The 21,916-nt window shown below is 38.0% G+C and overlaps 1 protein-coding gene across 2 annotated transcripts in view; it reads left to right on the top strand.

Moving 5' to 3' along the window:
- LOC108442885 (astrotactin-2) overlaps positions 1–21,916 on the top strand; it is a 759,455-nt gene that overhangs the window by 250,105 nt on the left and 487,434 nt on the right. For both annotated transcript variants that reach the window (XM_037533175.1, XM_037533174.1), the window contains exon 3: positions 8,534–8,933. In XM_037533175.1, coding sequence (XP_037389072.1) covers positions 8,534–8,933 — 400 coding nt within the window. The remainder of the gene's footprint in view (positions 1–8,533; positions 8,934–21,916) is intronic.

Here is a 21,916-nt window from a genome sequence, read left to right as displayed (position 1 = left end):
AAACAAAAAGATCGGACTTGTATACTCAAATGTGCAGATGCACATTATAAATTGATAGAGGCAATTACCATATCTAGCTATGTAATTAGAGTCGAATAACTATGTAATAATTATGTAATATGCCATGTAATATGTTAACAATGTTTTTTATAACTGTAGGCTTCAAAGACTTAGAAGAAGTGTCAATGTTAATGTGTAACCGGTCATGATGTACTTTTAAAATCTTATGCAGTAGTTTGGATCTTGTTTTGTGTAAACAAAATCCATTATGTTGTGTATGTTTTTTAAATCAATGGAAAAAAAAGCTCTCTGTTTACCGGTCGGTCTATATCCTGACCCTCACCTATGGTCATGAGCTGTGGGTAATGACCGAAAGAATGAGATCGCGAATACAACGGTGGAAATGAGCTTTCTTCGCAGGGTGGTGGGCTACACTCTATTTGATAGGGTGAGGAGCTTGACCATCCGGGAGGAGCTCGGAGTTGAGCCACTACTCCTCCGCATTGAGAGGAGCCAGCTGAGGTGGTTCGGGCATCTGATTCGGATGCCCCCTGGACGCCTCCCGGTGGGGGTGTACCAGGCATGGCATACCGGGATAAGGCCCCGGGGTCGTCCTAGGACCTGCTGGAGGATTACATCTCCAAGTTGGCCTGGGAGAGGCTTGGGGTCCCTGGGAATGAGCTGGAGGAAATTGCAGGGGACAGGGTCATCTGGGATTCTCTGCTCTCCCAACAGCTACCGCGTCCCTTTCTGGTTTAAGCGGTAAACAATGATGATGATGATAATGATGATGATGATAATGATGATGATGATCATGATGATGATCATGATGATGATCATGATGATGATGATGATGGAAAAAAGTCCGAAGAGCAGATTCAAACCTTGGCATGCAGAATGTAAATGCGATCCTTCACCCCAAGAACAATGTAATTACAAATGAATGGAAAAGTACTGATTAATAATACTTTAGGTCATTTTCTAATCCACTTTGTTTGGTGTGGAGCAATCAGATTTTTTTTTTTGGTCCAGTCTGTTTTGACAGGTGTGAACAGTCCACCTGTTTTGGGCTGCACAAAACCAATCTCCTACCAAGTGAACTCTGGGTGTGGGAATGTTTTTATGATGACCTGCATCAAATACGGTCATTTAACATCATGCTTTGTTGTGCAAGTCAACACTGTCGTATCTGCATAATCCTGTTTTAATGTATAACGCTTTGTGGACACAGGTATAGTTCTTGCAACATTACATACTCAGCTGTCAGTGTGTCTTAAGATGTCTTGACAGTGATTGTCTTGAGACATTATCTTACGTCACGACATCCCAAGAACGTCTTAAGACGTATGAGTGAAGACGTTTTCTTTGTCTTGAGACATAAAAGTTAAAGTCTTAAGACACAGAAGTAATCAAGTTGTGTGCCTCGAAGACGAGGCATGACTTAAGACATCACTTTGTCTTAAGACATAGAGATGTTGTGTCTTAAGACAGTTCAATTGAGATCAAAAAGTGGTCCATTACACAAAGTCCTGTGGTATGAGTGTTGTGTTCCTGTGGTTCTGCCAAACTGAAAATTACAACAGAGGATTATCAGGATTACCTCAGCACTCCCTAATGCAGAATATAATGAGAATATAACAAGCATGTCCTCAAGAAAAAGCCTGCTGGAATCTTCTGGGTTTTGTGTGATATTACCAAAAGAACATTCACTAAGGTTTTACATGCTGTACTTTTGTAATTCTTTTTTTTTGTTTTTTTTTGCATGTTTTGTTTTTTTTATTTATTACAGAAATGTGTTTACAGTAGCAAAAGATTAAAAATGAATTCTTAAACAATTTACCTTATCTTAAAAAAATTGAAACTTTCCTTATATCACCGAAGTTCATGGTAGAGTAACTTTTTTCATTTATCTCCATCGGTAAATGTTACAGTCGAAGGCGGCCACAGGTTTTTGCTCATTTGCAGAAAACATGCCATGATTAACACACTGATCTATTATCAAATGCACCATTGCAACCAGAGACTACAAGCTAGGAACCAAGATAAAAAAACAAACAAACAAAAAAACCCAAAACGCTAGCAGCTGCTGCTGATAACACCTTATGCGAAGCATTTGATTTCGTCACATGGTCCACAGAGCAAATTTGAAATAGCTTGGACCAGGCATCAACAATCTGATTAGTTCAATTCAAATTGAGCATAATTAAACAAATCTTAGACTTAGAGATCAAATGAGGTTTATTCTTATTACTTTGATTGGGAGACATCTGGACATTAAACGTCTCCATTTTCATACAACATAATGGCAGGATTGCACATTTTATCATTAACATATTTAAAGGATGGATGCAGTTTAGTGCTATTCAGCCAATGAAATGTGAAACCAACTCAACCAAATTAGGTACAACGTCACAAAAGCCCAAACTCAGGGCTTTGACCAACTAACGTGGTGTAAAGTAGCCTTAGTAACGAAGTCAAGTATTGCCCATCACTGTATCACCTTGGCCCAGGAGATCAGGAGACTGCAAGTTCGACTGCCAGTGACGCTACAGCCATCCATGGCTGGGAGTTCAAGACAACACAATTGGCCTTGCTCTCTCGCGGTGGGTAGGATGGTTTCACCATCACCCCCATCACTCAGCATGATGCTAGCCAGTGCAGACATCTGTTAGCTGATGTAACAGAGTTGACAGTGAGCATTCTCCTTCAGGTGCATTCGGCTGTCCGATGATATTGCGAAACGATGGAATGGCACTTAATGACTCAAAGGAGGTTTGTGTTCGCCTTTGCTCTCCTAGCACTGGTGGTAACTAGTGGGTGGAACCGAATACGACTAACAGTGCCTGTTATATCATGTTTCAGTTTGACTCCTACTGCTAGTTTTCTGTTCAAAACCTCTCTGCATTTACAAACAGCCGTTTTATTTCCGTTCACTACCATTTAAACCCAAACATATTGTTATAAAGCTCAGTGCATCTTGAGCTTTGACCTCCGCGACTCTTGGGAAGTATTTGGCGGGTTAAACTTTAAAGAACGACTCCTCCGGCTCTCATTTTTCTGCGTTTAACTTTGAGGGGAGTTCGTTTTCGGTGGCAGTGGCACTTGCAGTAGGAGATTAATGAACACATTTGGTCAGGGTGAAACGCGCCTGTCCGCAAACGCCTGTCCAGGACCGTGTGATTTATGGACAGCCGGCAGTGCATGAATTGTAATTTGAGATGGGTTTGTTTTTGCTCATGAAGATGGAATTTTTCAATTCTATGATTAATAATCCCGTCCTACCTTTTCGTATGTCAAGCAACAATGAGAGTGAAAGTGACTGAAAGAGAGAGAGAGAGAGAGAGAGAAAGGGATGAGGAGGAGAGTGAGGATATGAAGAAAGCATGCCTCATTGTTAGTGATGTGAAAAGAAGACTTCGTGATATGATCTGCATGCATGAGAGTTAAAGCCATAGTTCAGCAATGCAATAAAACTTATACAGTTGTTGCCTCAGCCAAGATGTGTTTGGTGTCTGACGTTTGCTTCTTTGTTTCTTCTTCATTTAAGAATAAATAAATAAATAAATAAATAAATAAGATTTCTTCAGTGTTTAACTATGCAACATTATTTTGCTCATATTTATGCATAACACTTACACAGTGGCAGAAACAATGAGCAGCTTTAGTAGAGATTACTGAACATGAATTGATTCATGAGTTGACTCTCCAAAGCAATGGAAAGTTCAATGGCGCTACAGAAGCACTTTCTTAAAATTATGATTCTTCAAGGGTTCTTTATTAAAGACGGGTTCTATATAGAACCATGAACACTCCAATAATTGCATCAAAATGGTTCGTTGTGTGGTGAAAATGTTCTTTAGATTTATTCTTCCGATTTGTATAAAAGAACCAAATAAGGGTTCTGTTGCTGTTACAAGCTTGACATTGTAATAATATAGAAGAACGCTTTTTAGTGCTGCATGAAACCACTTTCCAAAAATAAAAATAAAAATACAACACATTCTTCATCAATCTGAGGAACCATTTCATCACACACAGAACCTTTAATACATGCAAATGGTTCTATGAGTGTTCATGGTTCTATATAGAAATATTGTTTATAAGGGTCTGAGAACCCTTAAAGAACCTTTTTTTTTTCAGATGGACACTGTATAAAGAAGAGAAACATGCATTTTCACTGTCAACATACTGTAAATTTTAATACATTTATGGAAATTGAAGTCATTTCACAAAAAAATAACCATCATTTCACATTTTTACTGCTAATGAATGGGTTTTGTGTGGCATCCCTACAATTTCCGATTTTTGGCTATTGTTGAGTTAGGAGTCTTGCCCAAGGACAGGTAAAGTGTGATGTGTTTGCCTAAGCTGGGAATCAAACCCCCACCTGATGTGTATAGGGCAGCAGTATTATCCACAGTACTGCACCAACATGGTAACATGTAGTTTGTCCACTGCTGATTTGTGAGGGACATGCTTGTATTTGCTTTTTAGCTACATTAGCCTATTAGCTCCAGTACAAAACTAAAGAAACAAACTTTAGATATCAAGTGGCAGATCAATTGCATTTTATAACAAGAATACAGGCTGAAGTGACAAATTTACAGAAACAGAGACACCACCATGGTTAACCTCTTTAACTCCCAGATTTTAAAGAGTTTGGATGAAAAGTTCATTTTTAAAAGACATTTTTGCCAGAAATATGCTACTTGTCTTTTCTGAGAAGGATTTCACCTCTTTCAATTCTTTTTACATTTTTATTTTTATAATTTTTTAAGTTAACAAGCTTAAAAACTGTTGAAATATGCTATTGTCATTTCCAGTGTACACTTCTAGTTAGATTTTAAGTTTTAAAATTAAGTTTTAAGATTTAAAATAATGCTTTTAAACCTAAAATTTTGCTTTGCATGGTTTTATTCAGATCACTTATTTGAAGTGAATTGCCGGCTGCATTACTTCTCGCCAAGTATTTCATTTTTAGTTTGAACGGACAAAACATTTTAGAATGTAGCTGATTAAAATTAGAGGTTGCGAGCCAAGAAAGTCAGCAATAATTTGTATTAAAACCATTAGCAGAGTTTTGATTGTAACACTGAACATCTGTGGACAGTTTTATTTCTTTCTTTATTTTTCCAATCATTTAATTTTTCAATTAAGGCTTTTCGAGCTGTGGTGGTAGGAGGAGTGCTGAAGGATGAAGGAGGTTATGTAGCCTGCAGTATCTCTGCACCCAGTGCTTCTCTTCCCCTCACTAACAATTGATTCCTGATTTAAGAGTATTATGCATGAGCAGCTTGTGCGAGCGACGCTCTTTGATGTCTCTGACGTGCCATGAAATGGGACAAACCATGGAGCAATGGATCCTGCGCTGCATCGGGGACTTACTAAGCCCTCAGGCCAAGGACATGAACAGGGGAAGAAACTGTGTTCAACTCAGATGCCAAGCTGCTGAAATGTGAACAGTGTTTATGCCGTCTGCTCTGCGGGAAATGACAACACGGCAACTGAAAGCTTCTCATACGTAGGCAAGACATAGATCTCAGATTACTCTGTTGAAAGAGAGAAATCTGATAGGGCTGAGGCTGTTCAATTACCTGGCCTACCTAAATGCTGTGTTAATGTGCCAAGTTAATATACACCAGCTTTTTGACATGTTTCTTGGCAACTACAGCCTAATGGTAATGAATTATTATTAATAAATTTTATTTCACCACCATGAATGGGCTTTTCCTTTACTTAATCATAGTCAACCATAAAGTAAGCCTTGCTTGGCTAATTTAGTAAAAGTAAATGAAGAAAACTAAGTAACTGGATGATGATGATAATAATAATAATAATAATAATAATAATGATGATCTGACTTAGTTGTAAGAATATTGTAAGATTGTTTAAAACATTACTACACATTTTTACATATTTTACTTACTTATTTCTAATAGTGATCAATATATATGTATATAATTAAATATTGTCACTGATCATGATATCAAGTTTGAGGGGCTTCATTTTTTAAATATTGGCTGAATTACATTTTATATTTATATTTTTCACACTTTTGTTGTACCACAGTTGTACCAAAAGTTAATATTTTATAGATGTTTAATTTGTTACCAAAATGAATGTTGTTTCGGGTAGTGATAGGATTGGTTTAGGTTTAGGTTTAGGTTTTGAGTTAAGGTTAGCATTAGGGTTGGGGTAAATTAAGGTCAATTTAATAGATAAATAACAGAAAGTTTGTTAAATGCAAAAGAAGCATCTACAAAGCATGTACAGTGGACTAACCAAGCAAAGTGTTACCACCAAAACCACTCAAGTTTGTTGACATCTTAACAGTTTTCAGAGTCATTTAAGTTTAAACACAACGTGTTATGAATGTGTCGCCGATGCAACTTTAGTCCTTGAATACGTTTTTTTTTTTAATATCTAGAAATGGGTTGAAACATTTTACATAACAGGAAATATGAGATGCTTTCACTTGGCAATATATCATGTTTTTTTTTTTGTTTTTGCCATCTTCACCTCTACAGTGGCATCCAGAGACAATTCAATCTCAATTTGGAGTGAACTGCAGCGGTCGAGCGCCCAACTGCTCACATTCAAGCTGGTGTCTCTCAGTAATATGATGTGCCAGATGTGATTGGCTGGAATAAACTCACTCACTATATTGCCAGAAGGGAAACTGTTGCAGTAACGCAAGGCATTTATATTCACCTGGAAATGATAGAGAGCTTTCGTGAGTCGCTTAGCATTTCCATCCCCAATTGGAAATTTTTCTATCTGCTGAATAAATCCACTGTTTTTGCTGTATCATCGGATCCCACATGGCAGATATACCTTAAACAGTCTCTTACATTCTGTTTATTGTTTCTTACTCATTGCTCATTGCAACAAGATGAGACATTGAATGCAGTGTACAGATTGTGAGCCTTCAATCTATAGCAAATTTGTGTTTGTAAGTAGAGGATATATTTTATTATGATTTTAATCTTATAGTTATTGTTGTGTATACAGTTTTGTTTTGTAGAAAGAAAAAACATCCTTCAATTTTTGCCTTGTTTTTGTTAATAGTGAATATAGAATGAATTGGAAAAGTTGAACCTGTGGATACATTGATGTAGTACATTTATATATGTAACTGTTTACCTTCTTACATAATTGCATATCAATTTTATTAAAAAGTGATAGCAATAACTGTTAAGGGCATCTAAGGTTTTTGGCTTTCAGAAGTAAATTATAAGCATATAGCAATGTGTGTATGATCATAAAACATTTTACTTTTGAGCTTTAAAAAATACAAAATATACATTTATTTCATGCAATTACTGAATAATTTGACTTGTGATTTGGTCAGATGGACTAACCAAAATGTACCCTGGAGCACAAGAGGTTTAAAAAACCAACACAGGTAAAATACATTCAAACCTAAACTTTAGCATAAGGACAACATGTTATACCAGAATCTACAAAACTGCTAAATATGCTGGGAAGCTCTGCCCCATGCTTAAAATGTATATTGCAAGTTATGCTGTTTATTAGAGAAATTTTGCTTTGAATAAATAACAATTATATCGGTCAGTGAATCACTGTATAACTCAAACTACTAAAGCCTGCTTGATTTTGACTTTTATCATTTACGTTGACTGATACCATCTATTATTGTAATATTTCAGCTATAAACTGTAATGGTTGAGTTTACTTAAAGGTGTGAAATCATATTTCTCGCTTTTTCTAATTGAAGAAATTAATTTTAATTGAAGTGAACAGCCTGTTTTTAAAGTTTGGATGAAAAGTTAATTTTTTAAAAGACATTTTTGCTAGAAATATGCTACGTGTCATTTCTGAAAAGAACTTAAATTCTTTCAATAATTTAAAATTTTTGTTTTTCCCATTTTTTGAAAAAGTTAACAAGCTTAAAAACTATTGAAGCATGCTATTGTCATTTCTAGTGTACACTTCTAGTGGAGTTAGTGAATTTTAAGTGTTTTTTTAAGATTTAAAATAATGACTTTAAACCAAAATTTTGCTGTGCATGGTTTTATTCAGAGTACATCTTTGAATTGAGCTGCCAGTTGCATTACTTCTCGCCAAGTATTTCATTTTTACTTTGAATGATCAAAACATTTTAGAGTGTAGCTGCTTAAAATTAGAGGTATAATAATATAATAAATATAATAATTGTATTGTATTGCTAACTCCTGACTTCTAACAGAAAATTGTCACAAGTGCACACTCAATCCTGTTAATACAGTGGGTAAATCCAAATGTAAATATAACTAACCACATAATAATTATTACATAAAAAGTATAATGTATTATGACTTAAATGCATCACTAAAAGGGCAGAGATTGTTCTAGACCTTCTCCAAGACCTGTATGTGTACCACGATTTCAGTCCCTCTATCTAAGAACTAAATAAATTGCAGATTAGTTTAATAGCAGGTATTGTGTTTACAATTTTACTATTAATTAACAATTGAATAATGAGGAATTTAAGGAGTTCATCATGAACCTCTTCTCTCTCCCTCTCTCTTAGGGTGGCTTGATTGCTCTCCTCCTCCTCATCCTCCTCTTCACTCTGGTGCTGTACACTCGTCAGCGCTGGTGCCGGCGCCGCCGGGCTCCACAGAAAAGTGCCAGCACCGAGGCCACCCACGAGATCCATTACATCCCCTCTGTCCTGCTCGGACCCCCGCAGGCTCGGGATGGCTTCAGGGGTCCACGGCCCCACCAGCACACCTCTGTCATTGGTATGCCGATCCGTGAGACCCCCATCCTGGACGACTGTGACTGTGAGGATGAAGACCAGCCAGGGCAGCTACTGGATGGAAAGGCCCAGCTGGAGGAGGACTTCAGCAGCCAGGGCACACGCAGCGTGGACAGCCTGGGGAAAGGTGGAGGAGAGTTCAATCATAAACACAGCCTGGACAACAGAGGTGAGAGCTATTGGGTCTTTATTGAGTCTTAAAAACAGCTTTTGGGTTGTTTCCCATTGACCCCAGAGAAGTGCATGTCCATGTTGGTCAGTAAAATGGACCTGTATGTGGAATTGGAGTGTTTCTGGGTTCTCCTGTGTTTCCTATTGCTGTATTAAAGAAGCTCTATGCTGCCTTTATTGTTGGATGCACTTGTGTGTTTGTCTGAAAGCCTTTAGATTCACAGCATTTCTCCATTTGAATTTCAAGCTACATGTCATCTACTGTTGATTGATGTGCATTGACCTTAATGCGTTAGTAGCAAAATGCTAAGTGATACAATGTGGCATGTAAAAACACTGAACAGTGGTGGAACATATTGGCATATCCTGCCAAGTAAATCCATCTAAAATTTCTCTTTTGGAGATTCTTGTAAGAATACTATAGAATTGTTTAACCTATTTCAAGACATTGTTACTATTTTAAATACATTTATTAAGTGAAATTTGTTTGAAATGAGCTAAATTATGGGATGATATGGTGAGAAAAGTTAAGATAATTTCACTTAATAAAATGATTTGTGTAACGACATCTAAAAATAAGTTCTATAATATTCTTGCAACAATCTCAAAATGAAAAGAAAGATATATCAACTAGTTTTAAGGTGATTTCACCTGCTTGTTTGTTAATTTTGTTATGTTTTTATTAATGACGGATATCAATTATGGAATAGTTATGCTATGTTATGTTAGTTATGTATGAATAAAAAAATCTAAACCTGGGGGGTGTGATGGGGTATAGCAGTGCTCTAGGACCAAAGCTAGACACCCTTCCAGTTTTTCACTGTTGGCCTGCTTTGCAGCTTTTAAGAAGCCTTAAGAAGATATTATTAATATTTTGGTTGTTTTTGGGTGCCTATAGGTCTTTGTAAGCCAAGGCTTTTGGGAAAACCTTTTTTTTTTGAGTTTGAGTTTCCTCAGTGCTACATTTGATTTGAGATTAAACATCTGCAAAAGCTTGGCTAGTATGAAAAAGCTAATAGCTAAGATTTCCCGCACTACGCATATATATATATATATATATATATAGAGAGAGAGAGAGAGAGAGAGAGAGAGAGAGAGAGCAATACTATATATAATATTATATATAGCACTTGGGTTTGACTCCCCGGCCAGGCAACCAGGGTCCTTTCTGTGTGGAGTTTGCATGTTCTCCCCCGTGTCTCCATGGGTTTCCTCTGGGTTCTCTGGTTTCCTGCCACAATCCAAAAACATCCAACTGACACACTAAATTGCCCCTAGTTGTGAGTGTAACAATGTAAGTTTATTAAGAGGAAACCGATAAAAAAAAAGCTCATATTTAAAACACATTAAAAAGCTAAGTGTCCCCAGACTTTTGACGGACAATGTATGTGCGGGGCAGTTAGCAGGTACACTGGGGCTTTTACAAAAGAGAAACTGACGCATCCTGAAATAGTGCTGTCACTGATGCTGACAGATATTTTGCCGGCAGTTGGGTATGTGTCACCATCATCACAGTGTCTGTCTGTTTGAGAAAAATCAAGATAAAACAAGCTTAGCATAGTCTAGTCCACATGGCTTTACATCCCCCCCTTAAAATGGGCTAACTTGTCCCCACAAGCCATCAGTTTCAGCCTCCACAAAAGCCTCTGCCAACACAATCTAAGTTGCCATGTCCTCCATCATCCTCCTTGTGACACTTAACTAAAGCTAGCATGCCTAGAAACAGTGGCATTTCTCTCCCACCCTTTAAAGTGACACCTACATGGTATATCTGAGCGCGTCTGGGGGTTTGGATTTGAAGTCACCTGCCAAACGAAGACTAATTATAGCCATTGACCCGGATTTGCAGCGAGACGTGGGTGGAGTGGATGGCTCAACAGAGAGTGGGCCATTGACTCGCCACTGATGACTTGCTTTAGATGTTTCCCACCGGAGATCACGAAGGCCAGCCAGTTCACGCGGAGGACGTGTGGATGGCAGCTCAATATCGACGAAAGCCTTTGTTTTGTAAGCTGATGCAATCATCCACTTTCACTTACACAGACATGAGTGGCCAGAGCTGCTAGTTCTAGTTGACTGTTTCTGTGTAAGGTAGTTAGAAAAGACAAATTTACAGTAGTTTTACTGCATTTTACTATAGGGCAGTGGTAATGAGATCCTAATGTGTGGTAATGACACCATAAGGCATAAGAATGAGATAATTAGGCCTTGGTCACAGCTTAGTAAGGCATGAACTCATTCCCACACCTTATTAAGTCATGGCCACGACTTAATTATCTTGTTCTCCTGCCTTACAAAGATGTTGCTTTGCCTTCTTTTTATGTGTAACAGATGTCTCCCTCACGGGATCCAATCAAAGCAAAGTTTTGACTTACTATTGTCAAGCATTTAGTGATGTTCATGGTCAGGCAGGTTTGGAGGCAATTGGTCATGAAATCTTCTTAAAGCGAAAGTACCTTTCTGGTTACCCATTTAGTGTAAACCTCATCTCTGATTACTGTCAGATTCAAAGTGCTGAAAGCATCAAATTGGGCCTCTGGTCAGGCATAATTTTACCAGGGATCAAAGCAACAAAAATGTCATATTAATAGCCTCGGTTTACACACAGCCTCAGCTAACCTTACCAGCACTGCTGCCAGAATTTAGCTTCAATTCGATTTTCTTATGGGGGGTTGAGAAAGCTCTTTGTGTCATGTTGAATTATGCATGGGCAAAAGTTAACCGCTTCCATATCCTGTGGACAGCCTGTGTGACCCTTGTATTTATCACTCCGAAAAAGCAATTTAGCTGACTCATCCTGGGTGACCCCAAGTGACCTCCTAGCCCGAGATGTGCGAGAGATAGAAACAGACGCTGCGATATCACTAGAGGTTCTTTAATTGTGTCATGTTTGTTTTGGCGCAGCGTAACTCGGTTTGGGACACTCTCGAATTATTTATCCGCCTGGGCCATGTGGTTTTCTCCTTAAGGTGGTGTTCTCTGGTGAGGTGAAACGTATGGGATTTTAGCTTGTAATTGATGATGAGCTAGAATCAGAATCAGAATCTCTTTAGTTTGCCAAGTATGACACCCATACAAGAAATGTCTTGTTGAGTGCGAATGTATGTATGATATATAACATACTAAACAAATCAGACTGCACATACACCATTCACAAGCATTGAATTAAGGGACAAGTAGAATAAAATACAATGATTAGAACATAGAATAAAGAATAATACTAAAAGCTGTGAATGTGAAAGGATGTTTGGATATCTACACATATGCACTTATACGCATATACGCAGGTCAAGTAGACACGGGCTATAAAATATGCTATAAAATTATTAAATCGCTGTTGTTGGAACTAAACCTTGTATCGCATTTTTGTAATTTTTAGTTTTTTTTTATTTAATTTGAAAATGAGTGTTGTTCTTTACATTATGTGTAAATTTCATGAAGATTTCACCACAATAAATGACCCAAAATTACTTGGAAAAATGTCTAGTTCCATTGACTCTCGTTAAAAGTAAACCAGGTTTTTTCCTTCTCCTGTAAAGTTACCGTTTTGGAGATACAAGGTTTTGTTCTGACAACAGCAAGTGATATGAAGAGGGTGATATGAACATTTGTAAAGTGGTAGTGTGAATTAGATTTATTCTACAGGAGGACTTACTGTAATACTGTTTGGTTAAATTTAAAGTGTGAATGTTCGCTGTTAATGAGCACTGCTGCTCTGGGGAAAGAACTCATTAGCACGTCTGATTGTGCTGGTATTGAAGGCCTGAGTCATCTTCCAGAAAACAGTTGCTGGAAGAGATGATGTCCATGATGAGAAGGATGAGCTGCTATTTTGCCAACACACATCATCTCCCTTCTGTTGTAGATGTCCTGAAGCGTTCGCAGATACATCCGATGATCCTCTCCACTGACTAAGTGCTGCAGTTTGGCTTGTTCTTGGGAGGTGAAGGAACCAAACCAGATGGTTATGGATGATGTAAAGATAGACTCGCTTAATCGATGTGTAGAACTGGAATATCCGACTCTGCTGCAGGTTGAATTTCTTAGGAAGAATGTTCTTAGCTGTGCCTTCTTGGTGATGGAGAACGTGTTCTTCTCCCACTTCGCACCACTGAATATAATTGTGCCCTGGAGCTTAAGTGACTCCACAGTGGAAACCACAGAACCATTGATGGTGAGGGGTACGCAGGAGTGAGTGGGTGGGGGGGTTGGTGGTGCTTCACCATCTTTTCTGTGTGTTGCACCAGGAGACAAACTGCTCAACTTTCTTTCTTTAGACAAACTCATCCCCACTGGTTAAGAAACCTACCCTGGTGGTGCTACCTGTGGACCAGCAGAGGATTTGTAATGGTGTTCAGATGGGATTGAACCAGGCATTCAAAGACTTTCATGACTACAGAGGTCAGGACTACTGGCCTGTAGTTATTATTTCCAGTGATGTTCGCTTTTTGGGGGGCACTAGAAGGAAGGTTTATGTTAGGTTCATGAGGAAACCGAGCAGAGTTCCAGTGATTTCTTGAAGATATTGGTGATAGTTGGTCACAGCTGGGTTTTAGGGTGGATGAAAAGACTAGGTCAGGTCCTGGGGCTTTTCTGACCTTCTGTCTTTTGAAAAAGCTGTTAACTCCCAGCTCGTTGATGGTGAGATGAGCAGGTGGCAGAGATGAGAAAGCCAGGGTGGTAAGAGGGTGAATGACTAGGAGACAATGGTTGACGAATTTCCTTTGTGCATGCAAACCTGCAGAAGAACCAATTCAGGTCATTGGTAAGCTGTCTTTCTCACTTTGTAGATGGTAATCTCTTGAAGGCTCTTCCAGACTGATGTTGGGTCATTAGTTGAGCATATGAGCTAGAGCTCAAATGGTGAGTTAAGATATGTACACACTCTCCCACACACACACTGAACTGAAAACTCTCATTGGCTGTTTAATATCCCAGGGCTAAGAAAGGATGATGAGTGGCTTTAATCATTTCTGTTCTCTGTAGAGGCCTATTAGAGTATATAATAAAATAAATGTCCATCTAAAATGCAACCCCTGAAGACTCATATATGAAACACGACTTGTGATTTGAACAGTTTAAAAGCTTCATGCGCCCGTCAAACGCAATTCACGAGAGCATTCTTGACACTTTGGAATTGCTCAGTAACAATTTAATGCTCAAATCTACTTTTTTACTTGGTACACATTTGGTTTTTACATTAGTCTGAAAAGGTCCTGTCAAAAGAACATCTAGGAGTAAACAACCTTGATGAGACTAATGAAACCTAAAGTCTGTCCACAAGAACTTTACAGGAAACACAGAAAAAAAACTCGACCTTCAATATAAATGAATGTAAAACTGGAATCCACTTTATTGGATTCATCAACAAACTAAAAGCCGTTTTAGACCATGTTCTATTCATCATCATTCATATCATTTTAACATATTGTAAAGAGCAGCTTCCAGTGGATATATTGGGCAAGTGGATATATTGGGCAAAGAATGTTGGAGATGGAGCTGCCGGGTAGAAGGAGAAGAGGTGGACCTCAGAGAAGGTTTATGGATGTAGTGAAGGTGGACATGGAGATGGTTGGTGTTGAAAGTAGAGGAGGCAATGGATAGGGCAAGATGGAGGCAGATGATCCACTGTGGTGACCCCTAAAGGGAGCAGGTGAAAGAAGAAGAAGAAGAAAGAGCAGCTTCCACTGTCAAACTACATAAAAAAGGAGATGCAATCTTGTTTGCCAGCATCAATAAACTGCTAACCTGAAGAGTCTTTGTCCTGATTTCCATATTTTATTTTAACTTATGTATCAAAAACAGAAGTCTAATTTAATGTTTACTTGACCGTCTCCTGACCGTACTTTCTGCTTTATAATAAAACATGCTATTTGTTTCTATGGCTTTTATGCTATTTGTTTTTGTGCCATGTCTTTTTTTGCCTTTCTGGCTGATTTATGTAAATTAACTCTGTTCTGATTGGTTGCTTTGTACTGTTCCTCATTCACAAAGCAGTTCAGGCTGAAATACTCTTTATAACTTCACTGTGAATCCTCAGGGCCAAACCGAATGGGCACATCTGTAAATGTGTTGGTTTTTGTGACATCACAAAAGAAGGGCTGAATTAGCTTATACATGGACAGTACGGACTGTATGGAGTGAATGGTGGGTTTTGAAACTTTTTTCCCCATAAGATTCAATTTTTTGTTTAATTTTGATGTTAATATGCAGTAAACTCAGGCTGGAAATGTGCAAACAAGTGGTTATGATAGGCGCCTTCTGGTTTGCTTGAGTAGACGCAACACTCCAAATGATACAAGATCTATCACTTCACTGTTCACTTTTCTTAAGATCCTTTTCCCACCGGCGCAGACTTATGACAAACATTGAGTTAAACTGAAGTACAAGTTGAAATTCCCATCTGACAGATAACGACTGCATTCCCAGGTGTTGGATATGTAGCGGATGTTAGAACTCAGAATTGGAAATGTCATATTCACAGGCACTGACTCAAAAGCGAGCATGTTTACATTTCACTTACAGTTTTGTTATTCATCAATTTCATTTTTGACACATCTGTATGATTGACATGCATCCATCAAGTCCCAGCGTGGATCAGGACTCAATCTCCCAGACTCCTCTGGGAGATCACATGACTTCTGAACAGACACTCACACAGACTCAGTCTCCTCTGAACCAGGAGATCACCGGACTATTGACATGACTTTGCGCTCCTATCAGCGCTCTGGATCTCCAGAGTAGTAATGTTTGTCACCTGTGTCATTGTATGACTTAGTGTAGTATATAAGCCCGGGCTTTAGCAGTAGATAGTTGTGAGGTATTGTATGTATTGTATTTTGTGGTCTGTCCATTGTTTTCATCTATGGCCTTTGCCTTTTGTTCTTTCGACTCTGCCCTGTTGCTCTGCCCTGGGGATTGTTTGCCTGATCATCTGTCTCCTGTTTTTTGACCTTTTTGCCTGCATCTTTGACGATGCCTTTGTCTGTCCCTTTTGGACTGTACGCCTTGTGTTATGTACATCAGTTTGTATTTGCTGTGCCTTTTGGATTTGACCCCTGTCTTTTTTGTGACGATGACTCTGGACTTCAGTAAAGCTTCATTTGTGTTTTACATCCGCGAGCGTCTCGGTCTGGTTGGCACGTTGCAATGATCAAATTCATTGCTGGTGGAAGTTTGTGTCAATTTGAGCTTACCTGGAAAAAAATGCTTGATTCTTGTCAACTCACCAAAACTAATATCAACATCATCTACAAGACCAATGATGCCACTGAAACCAGAACATTTTAGAAAATTACAAAAATACAACTAATTTGTACACATGGCAACCCAGTACAACAGTGACTGTACTTATTTTTCATGCACTTTAGTAAAAAATAAATGCTGAAACTATTTAAATATTCCATTTACAGCCATGATACACTGTACTTTCATTTTACACCACTGAATAAACTGGATAAACAATACATATGATAGCTATTGTCATACGCTGAAATATGTTCTTTTAAGAAAATATTTATTTACTTATTTTCACAATTTTTTAAATTTTTCATTTTGAGTGGTCATAAGTTGAACTCTGTAAAGTTTGGCCAGTAGGGAAAGCATTTCACTCAATGCTTGGCTTCAAACTGCCTACGAGTACAGCCATTGGCTCATGAGCTACTGATTGCTGTGACTTTATTGGCTCCCTACTGAAACATCTGAATGAATTAGGGCATGATGTTAGGGCTTCATGTGAATGGTATGTAAATATGCACTTTATTTCACGCACTGCAGCCGATTCACGTACTGAAGGTGGTAAAATATGCTCTCTTTTTATGCTACTTTGATACGTAAGGGTCAGTATGCTTTGTTGCGGTTTACACTGCTATTAAAACACTTCTGCTTCATATTTACTTCTAATAATAATAGGAACAAAAGGGTTCTTTGGAAAGACACCTTAAAAGAACCATTTTAGTTTCTCCAAAGCAATGGTTCTTAAACTGGTCCACCAAATGCTCCGCAGCAAGACAGGTTAAAAAAAACGTGGACCATCTGGGGAGTCCTGAGAATATCCATATTGTATCCAAGATGAGAAATATTACCTTCATTTTAAGAAATATCGTTGTTGTCAGAAGAAAACCACGTATCTCCATTTTTTGTTGTTTTTCAGTTTTTGACATAATTTGAAAATAATGTAAATTTCATGATGAATGGAATAAAAAAAGGGCAAAATCTTTAAAAAGTCTGGTCCCACTGACTTACATTTAAAGTAATTTATTTATTTATTTATTTATTTATTTATTTATTTTTTAAATATCCTGTAAAGTTACCATTTTGAAGATACAAGGTTTTCTTGCGACAACAATGATGTATGAAGACAAAAGTCAGATTGGACTCACTTTACTTGTTCGCTTTCAGACAAAATCTTGAACAGAAAAAAATAAATAAATAAAAACCTCAGGTTTGGGCGGCACGGTGGCGTGGTGGGTAGCGCTGTCGCCTCACAGAGAGGAGGGCATGGGTTCGATTCCCCTGCCAGGTGACCGGGGTCCTCTCTGTGTGGAGTTTGCATGTTCTCCCCGTGTCTACATGAGTTTCCTCCGGGTTCTCCGGTTTCCTCCCACAGTCCAAAGACATGCAGTCAGGTCAATTGGACATGCTACATTACCCCTGGGTGTGAGTGACTGTCTGTCTGTCTGCCCTGCGATGGACTGGCGACCTGTCCAGGGTGTATGCTGGGATAGGCTCCAGCACCCTGACAGAGAAGTGGCTTAGAAAATGGATGGATGGATGGATGGATGGATGGATGGATGGATGGATGGATGGATGGATGGATGGAAAACCTCAGGTTTTAGTGCCGGGACTGATAAAGACTGTTGTTTACTCTCATTAAGTACAACGCACAGTTTAACCAGCCATTGTTTAAGTCTGCACACTGCAGAGATAACATCGGCCTTTATCCCGTGGATGAAGGATGAAAATCCCTCTAAGTGATGTGGACAAACAGCCGCGGTTGGGGCTTGAATAAATCATTAAGCGTATTCTCCTGGCGTCTTGCCTGCTCCTGCTCAGGCCAGCACACTCATTATGGCTCCAATTAATTCACACAGCAGAATATTTGCATTGTGACCTTGCATGCACCTTATCTTCTAATCTGGAAGAGTAATCGGATCACCAGTTCATAAAAGGATTCTTCCTTCGTGGGGTTTTGTTTGTAAAATATCCTTGAAAATGCTTTAGTGAGGGGTCACAAACATCGCGTGCATTAAGGTTGTGCAGTATATTGTTAATTCTATTGTTATCACAGTAGTGGATATTGCTGTGGTGATTAAGTAGAAGGAAAATGCAAATTAACTTTCTAGCAAATCAGTATTTTTTAAAATTATTATTTTGTTTTTTTTTTTCTTTTCTATGTGCTGGAAGTGTTCTGACCAATCATACTATGTGAAAATGATAAAATCCATCCATCCATCCATCCATCCATCCATCCATCCATCCATTTTCTAAGCCGCGTCTAAGTCCGGGTCGCGGGGGAAAAAAATAAAATAATGTAGAAAAATATTTAACCATTTCTGCATCATTGATTCCAAAAAGCCATTTGAAATGTGAGAAGATCTTAAAGTCTGACTGTAATAATTGTGGAGTGATTTTAATCCAGTATGAATCTGCAGTGTGTAGTTTTACAGTCTGACTGTAATAATTGTGGAGTGATTTTAATCCAGTATGAATCTGCAGTGTGTGTAGTTTTACAGTCTGACTGTAATAATTGTGGAGTGATTTTAATCCAGTATGAATCTGCAGTGTGTGTAGTTTTACAGTCTGACTGTAATAATTGTGGAGTGATTTTAATCCCGTATGAATCTGCAGTGTGTAGTTTTACAGTCTGACTGTAATAATTGTGGAGTGATTTTAATCCAGTATGAATCTGCAGTGTGTGTAGTTTTACAGTCTGACTGTAATAATTGTGCATTGATTTTAATCCAGTGTGAATCTGCAGTGTGTGTAGTTTTACAGTCTGACTGTAATAATTGTGGAGTGATTTTAATCCAGTATGAATCTGCGATGTGTAGTTTTACACTTTATTTACTTGGTCCAATCTAGATGTTTTGTAGATATTTATTGTACTTTTATCTACCATTCAACAAAATATCTATTAAATCCAGCTAAATTTGAAGCTGCATTAGAAAACAATCTCATAAATCTGTCCCTTACCTTAAACCTTACTTCACGACAAAACCTACACACACTCCTCATCATACTCTATCCATAGTCTTGTTGCTAATCAACTGAGTATGACCAGAAAGTTTGATAATAATCCTCATCTCTAGATCATCTAAATCTCTAGGTCTGTCTTGAACTATTGGTCAAGGATTTCTGTTGCATCACCAGGGATCAAACTTGGCATGTCAGCAATAATCTCAACTGTACGCTTGAATGGTTGTCCCGCTCACTTTCCACGCCATGCTTTTTTTGAACATATGGCAAGATCTGTTGCAATCACAAAAGGGAGCACTAACATTTTGTGCTCATCATGCAGGCTTGCTTCCATCGTTAGTCTTCAAAAAGAAAAAAGAAAGAAAGAAAAATGAACATAAAAGATGTGGCGATGCAGTAGAATTAGACACCCTTTCCCGAGGACTTGAATGAAATAAAAAAGGGGTCTAAAGGGTCTTCATGGCCCAGGACTATCTATAAACAGCCGAAAAATTGAATTTCATCATGCAGTAAAGTGGCAGGTTGAAGGTTAATTCAGCTTGCATTCCCCAGAGGCGTGGAGAGAATAGCTCTATCTCAGCTTCTACAATAAAGTATCCCACTGATCATCATGAGCTGTTAGGAATCGTCCTCCAAACAATAGATAGGGCTGGCACTGTCGAGTCATCACATCACGGTACTTTGGTATATAACACTGAGAATTCTCCACTGGGACAGGAGGATTTTCACTTTAGATGCTCTTGTGACTTGTAACTATGGAGAAGCAAATCATTAGAATTGTAACTTCATAGTGGGAAGGGAAAATGTTGTTAACTCGGATGTTGATATAACAAGATATTTATCATAATACATTTTGAAATATTTCAAAGGATCATTCATTATTCAGTGTTGCTATAATCTATAAGTGATGTACATACTGACTGTAATAATTGTGGATTGATTTTAATCCAGTATGAATCTGCAGTGTGTGTAGTTTTACAGTCTGACTGTAATAATTGTGGAGTGATTTTAATCCAGTATGAATCTGCAGTGTGTGTGTAGTTTTACAGTCTGACTGTAATAATTGTGGAGTGATTTTAATCCAGTATGAATCTGCAGTGTGTAATTTTACAGTCTGACTGTAATAATTGTGGATTGATTTTAATCCAGTATGAATCTGCAGTGTGTAGTTTTACAGTCTGACTGTAATAATTGTGGAGTGATTTTAATCCAGTATGAATCTGCAGTGTGTAGTTTTACAGTCTGACGGTAATAATTGTGGAGTGATTTTAATCCAGTATGAATCTGCAGTGTGTGTAGTTTTACAGTCTGACTGTAATAATTGTGGAGTGATATTAATCCAGTATGAATCTGCATTGTGGAGTTTTACAGTCTGACGGTAATAATTGTGGAGTGATTTTAATCCAGTATGAATCTGCAGTGTGTAGTTTTACAGTCTGACGGTAATAATTGTGGAGCGATTTTAATCCAGTATGAATCTGCAGTGTGTGTAGTTTTACAGTCTGACTGTAATAATTGTGGAGTGATTTTAATCCAGTATGAATCTGCAGTGTGTGTAGTTTTACAGTCTGACTGTAATGATTCTGGAGTGATTTTAATCCAGTATGAATCTGCAGTGTGTGTAGTTTTACAGTCTGACTGTAATAATTGTGGAGTGATTTTAATCCAGTATGAATCTGCAGTGTGTGTAGTTTTACAGTCTGACTGTAATAATTGTGGAGCGATTTTAATCCAGTATGAATCTGCAGCCTGTGTAGTTTTACAGTCTGACTGTAATAATTGTGGAGCGATTTTAATCCAGTATGAATCTGCAGTGTGTGTAGTTTTACAGTCTGACTGTAATAATTGTGGAGTGATTTTAATCCAGTATGAATCTGCAGTGTGTGTAGTTTTACAGTCTGACTGTAATAATTCTGGAGTGATGTTAATCCAGTATGAATCTGCAGTGTGTGTAGTTTTACAGTCTGACTGTAATAATTGTGGAGTGATTTTAATCCAGTATGAATCTGCAGTGTGTAGTTTTACAGTCTGACTGTAATAATTGTGGAGTGATTTTAATCCAGTATGAATCTGCAGTGTGTAGTTTTACAGTCTGACGGTAATAATTGTGGAGTGATTTTAATCCAGTATGAATCTGCAGTGTGTAGTTTTACAGTCTGACGGTCATAATTGTGGAGTGATTTTAATCCAGTATGAATCTGCAGTGTGTAGTTTTACAGTCTGACTGTAATAATTGTGGATTGATTTTAATCCAGTATGAATCTGCAGTGTGTAGTTTTACAGTCTGACTGTAATAATTGTGGAGTGATTTTAATCCAGTATGAATCTGCAGTGTGTAGTTTTACAGTCTGATGGTAATAATTGTGGAGTGATTTTAATCCAGTATGAATCTGCAGTGTGTGTAGTTTTACAGTCTGACTGTAATAATTGTGGAGTGATTTTAATCCAGTATGAATCTGCAGCGTGTAGTTTTACAGTCTGATGGTAATAATTGTGGAGTGATTTTAATCCAGTATGAATCTGCAGTGTGTAGTTTTACAGTCTGACTGTAATAATTGTGGAGTGATTTTAATCCAGTATGAATCTGCAGTGTGTAGTTTTACAGTCTGACGGTCATAATTGTGGAGTGATTTTAATCCAGTATGAATCTGCAGTGTGTAGTTTTACAGTCTGACGGTAATAATTGTGGAGTGATTTTAATCCAGTATGAATCTGCAGTGTGGAGTTTTACAGTCTGACGGTAATAATTGTGGAGTGATTTTAATCCAGTATGAATCTGCAGCG

The sequence above is a fragment of the Pygocentrus nattereri genome, chromosome 23 (genome assembly GCF_015220715.1).
Source record: "Pygocentrus nattereri isolate fPygNat1 chromosome 23, fPygNat1.pri, whole genome shotgun sequence".
NCBI lineage: Eukaryota > Metazoa > Chordata > Actinopteri > Characiformes > Serrasalmidae > Pygocentrus > Pygocentrus nattereri.
Note: the sequence above shows the minus strand (reverse complement) of the source record. Positions and strands in the feature narration are given on the sequence as shown.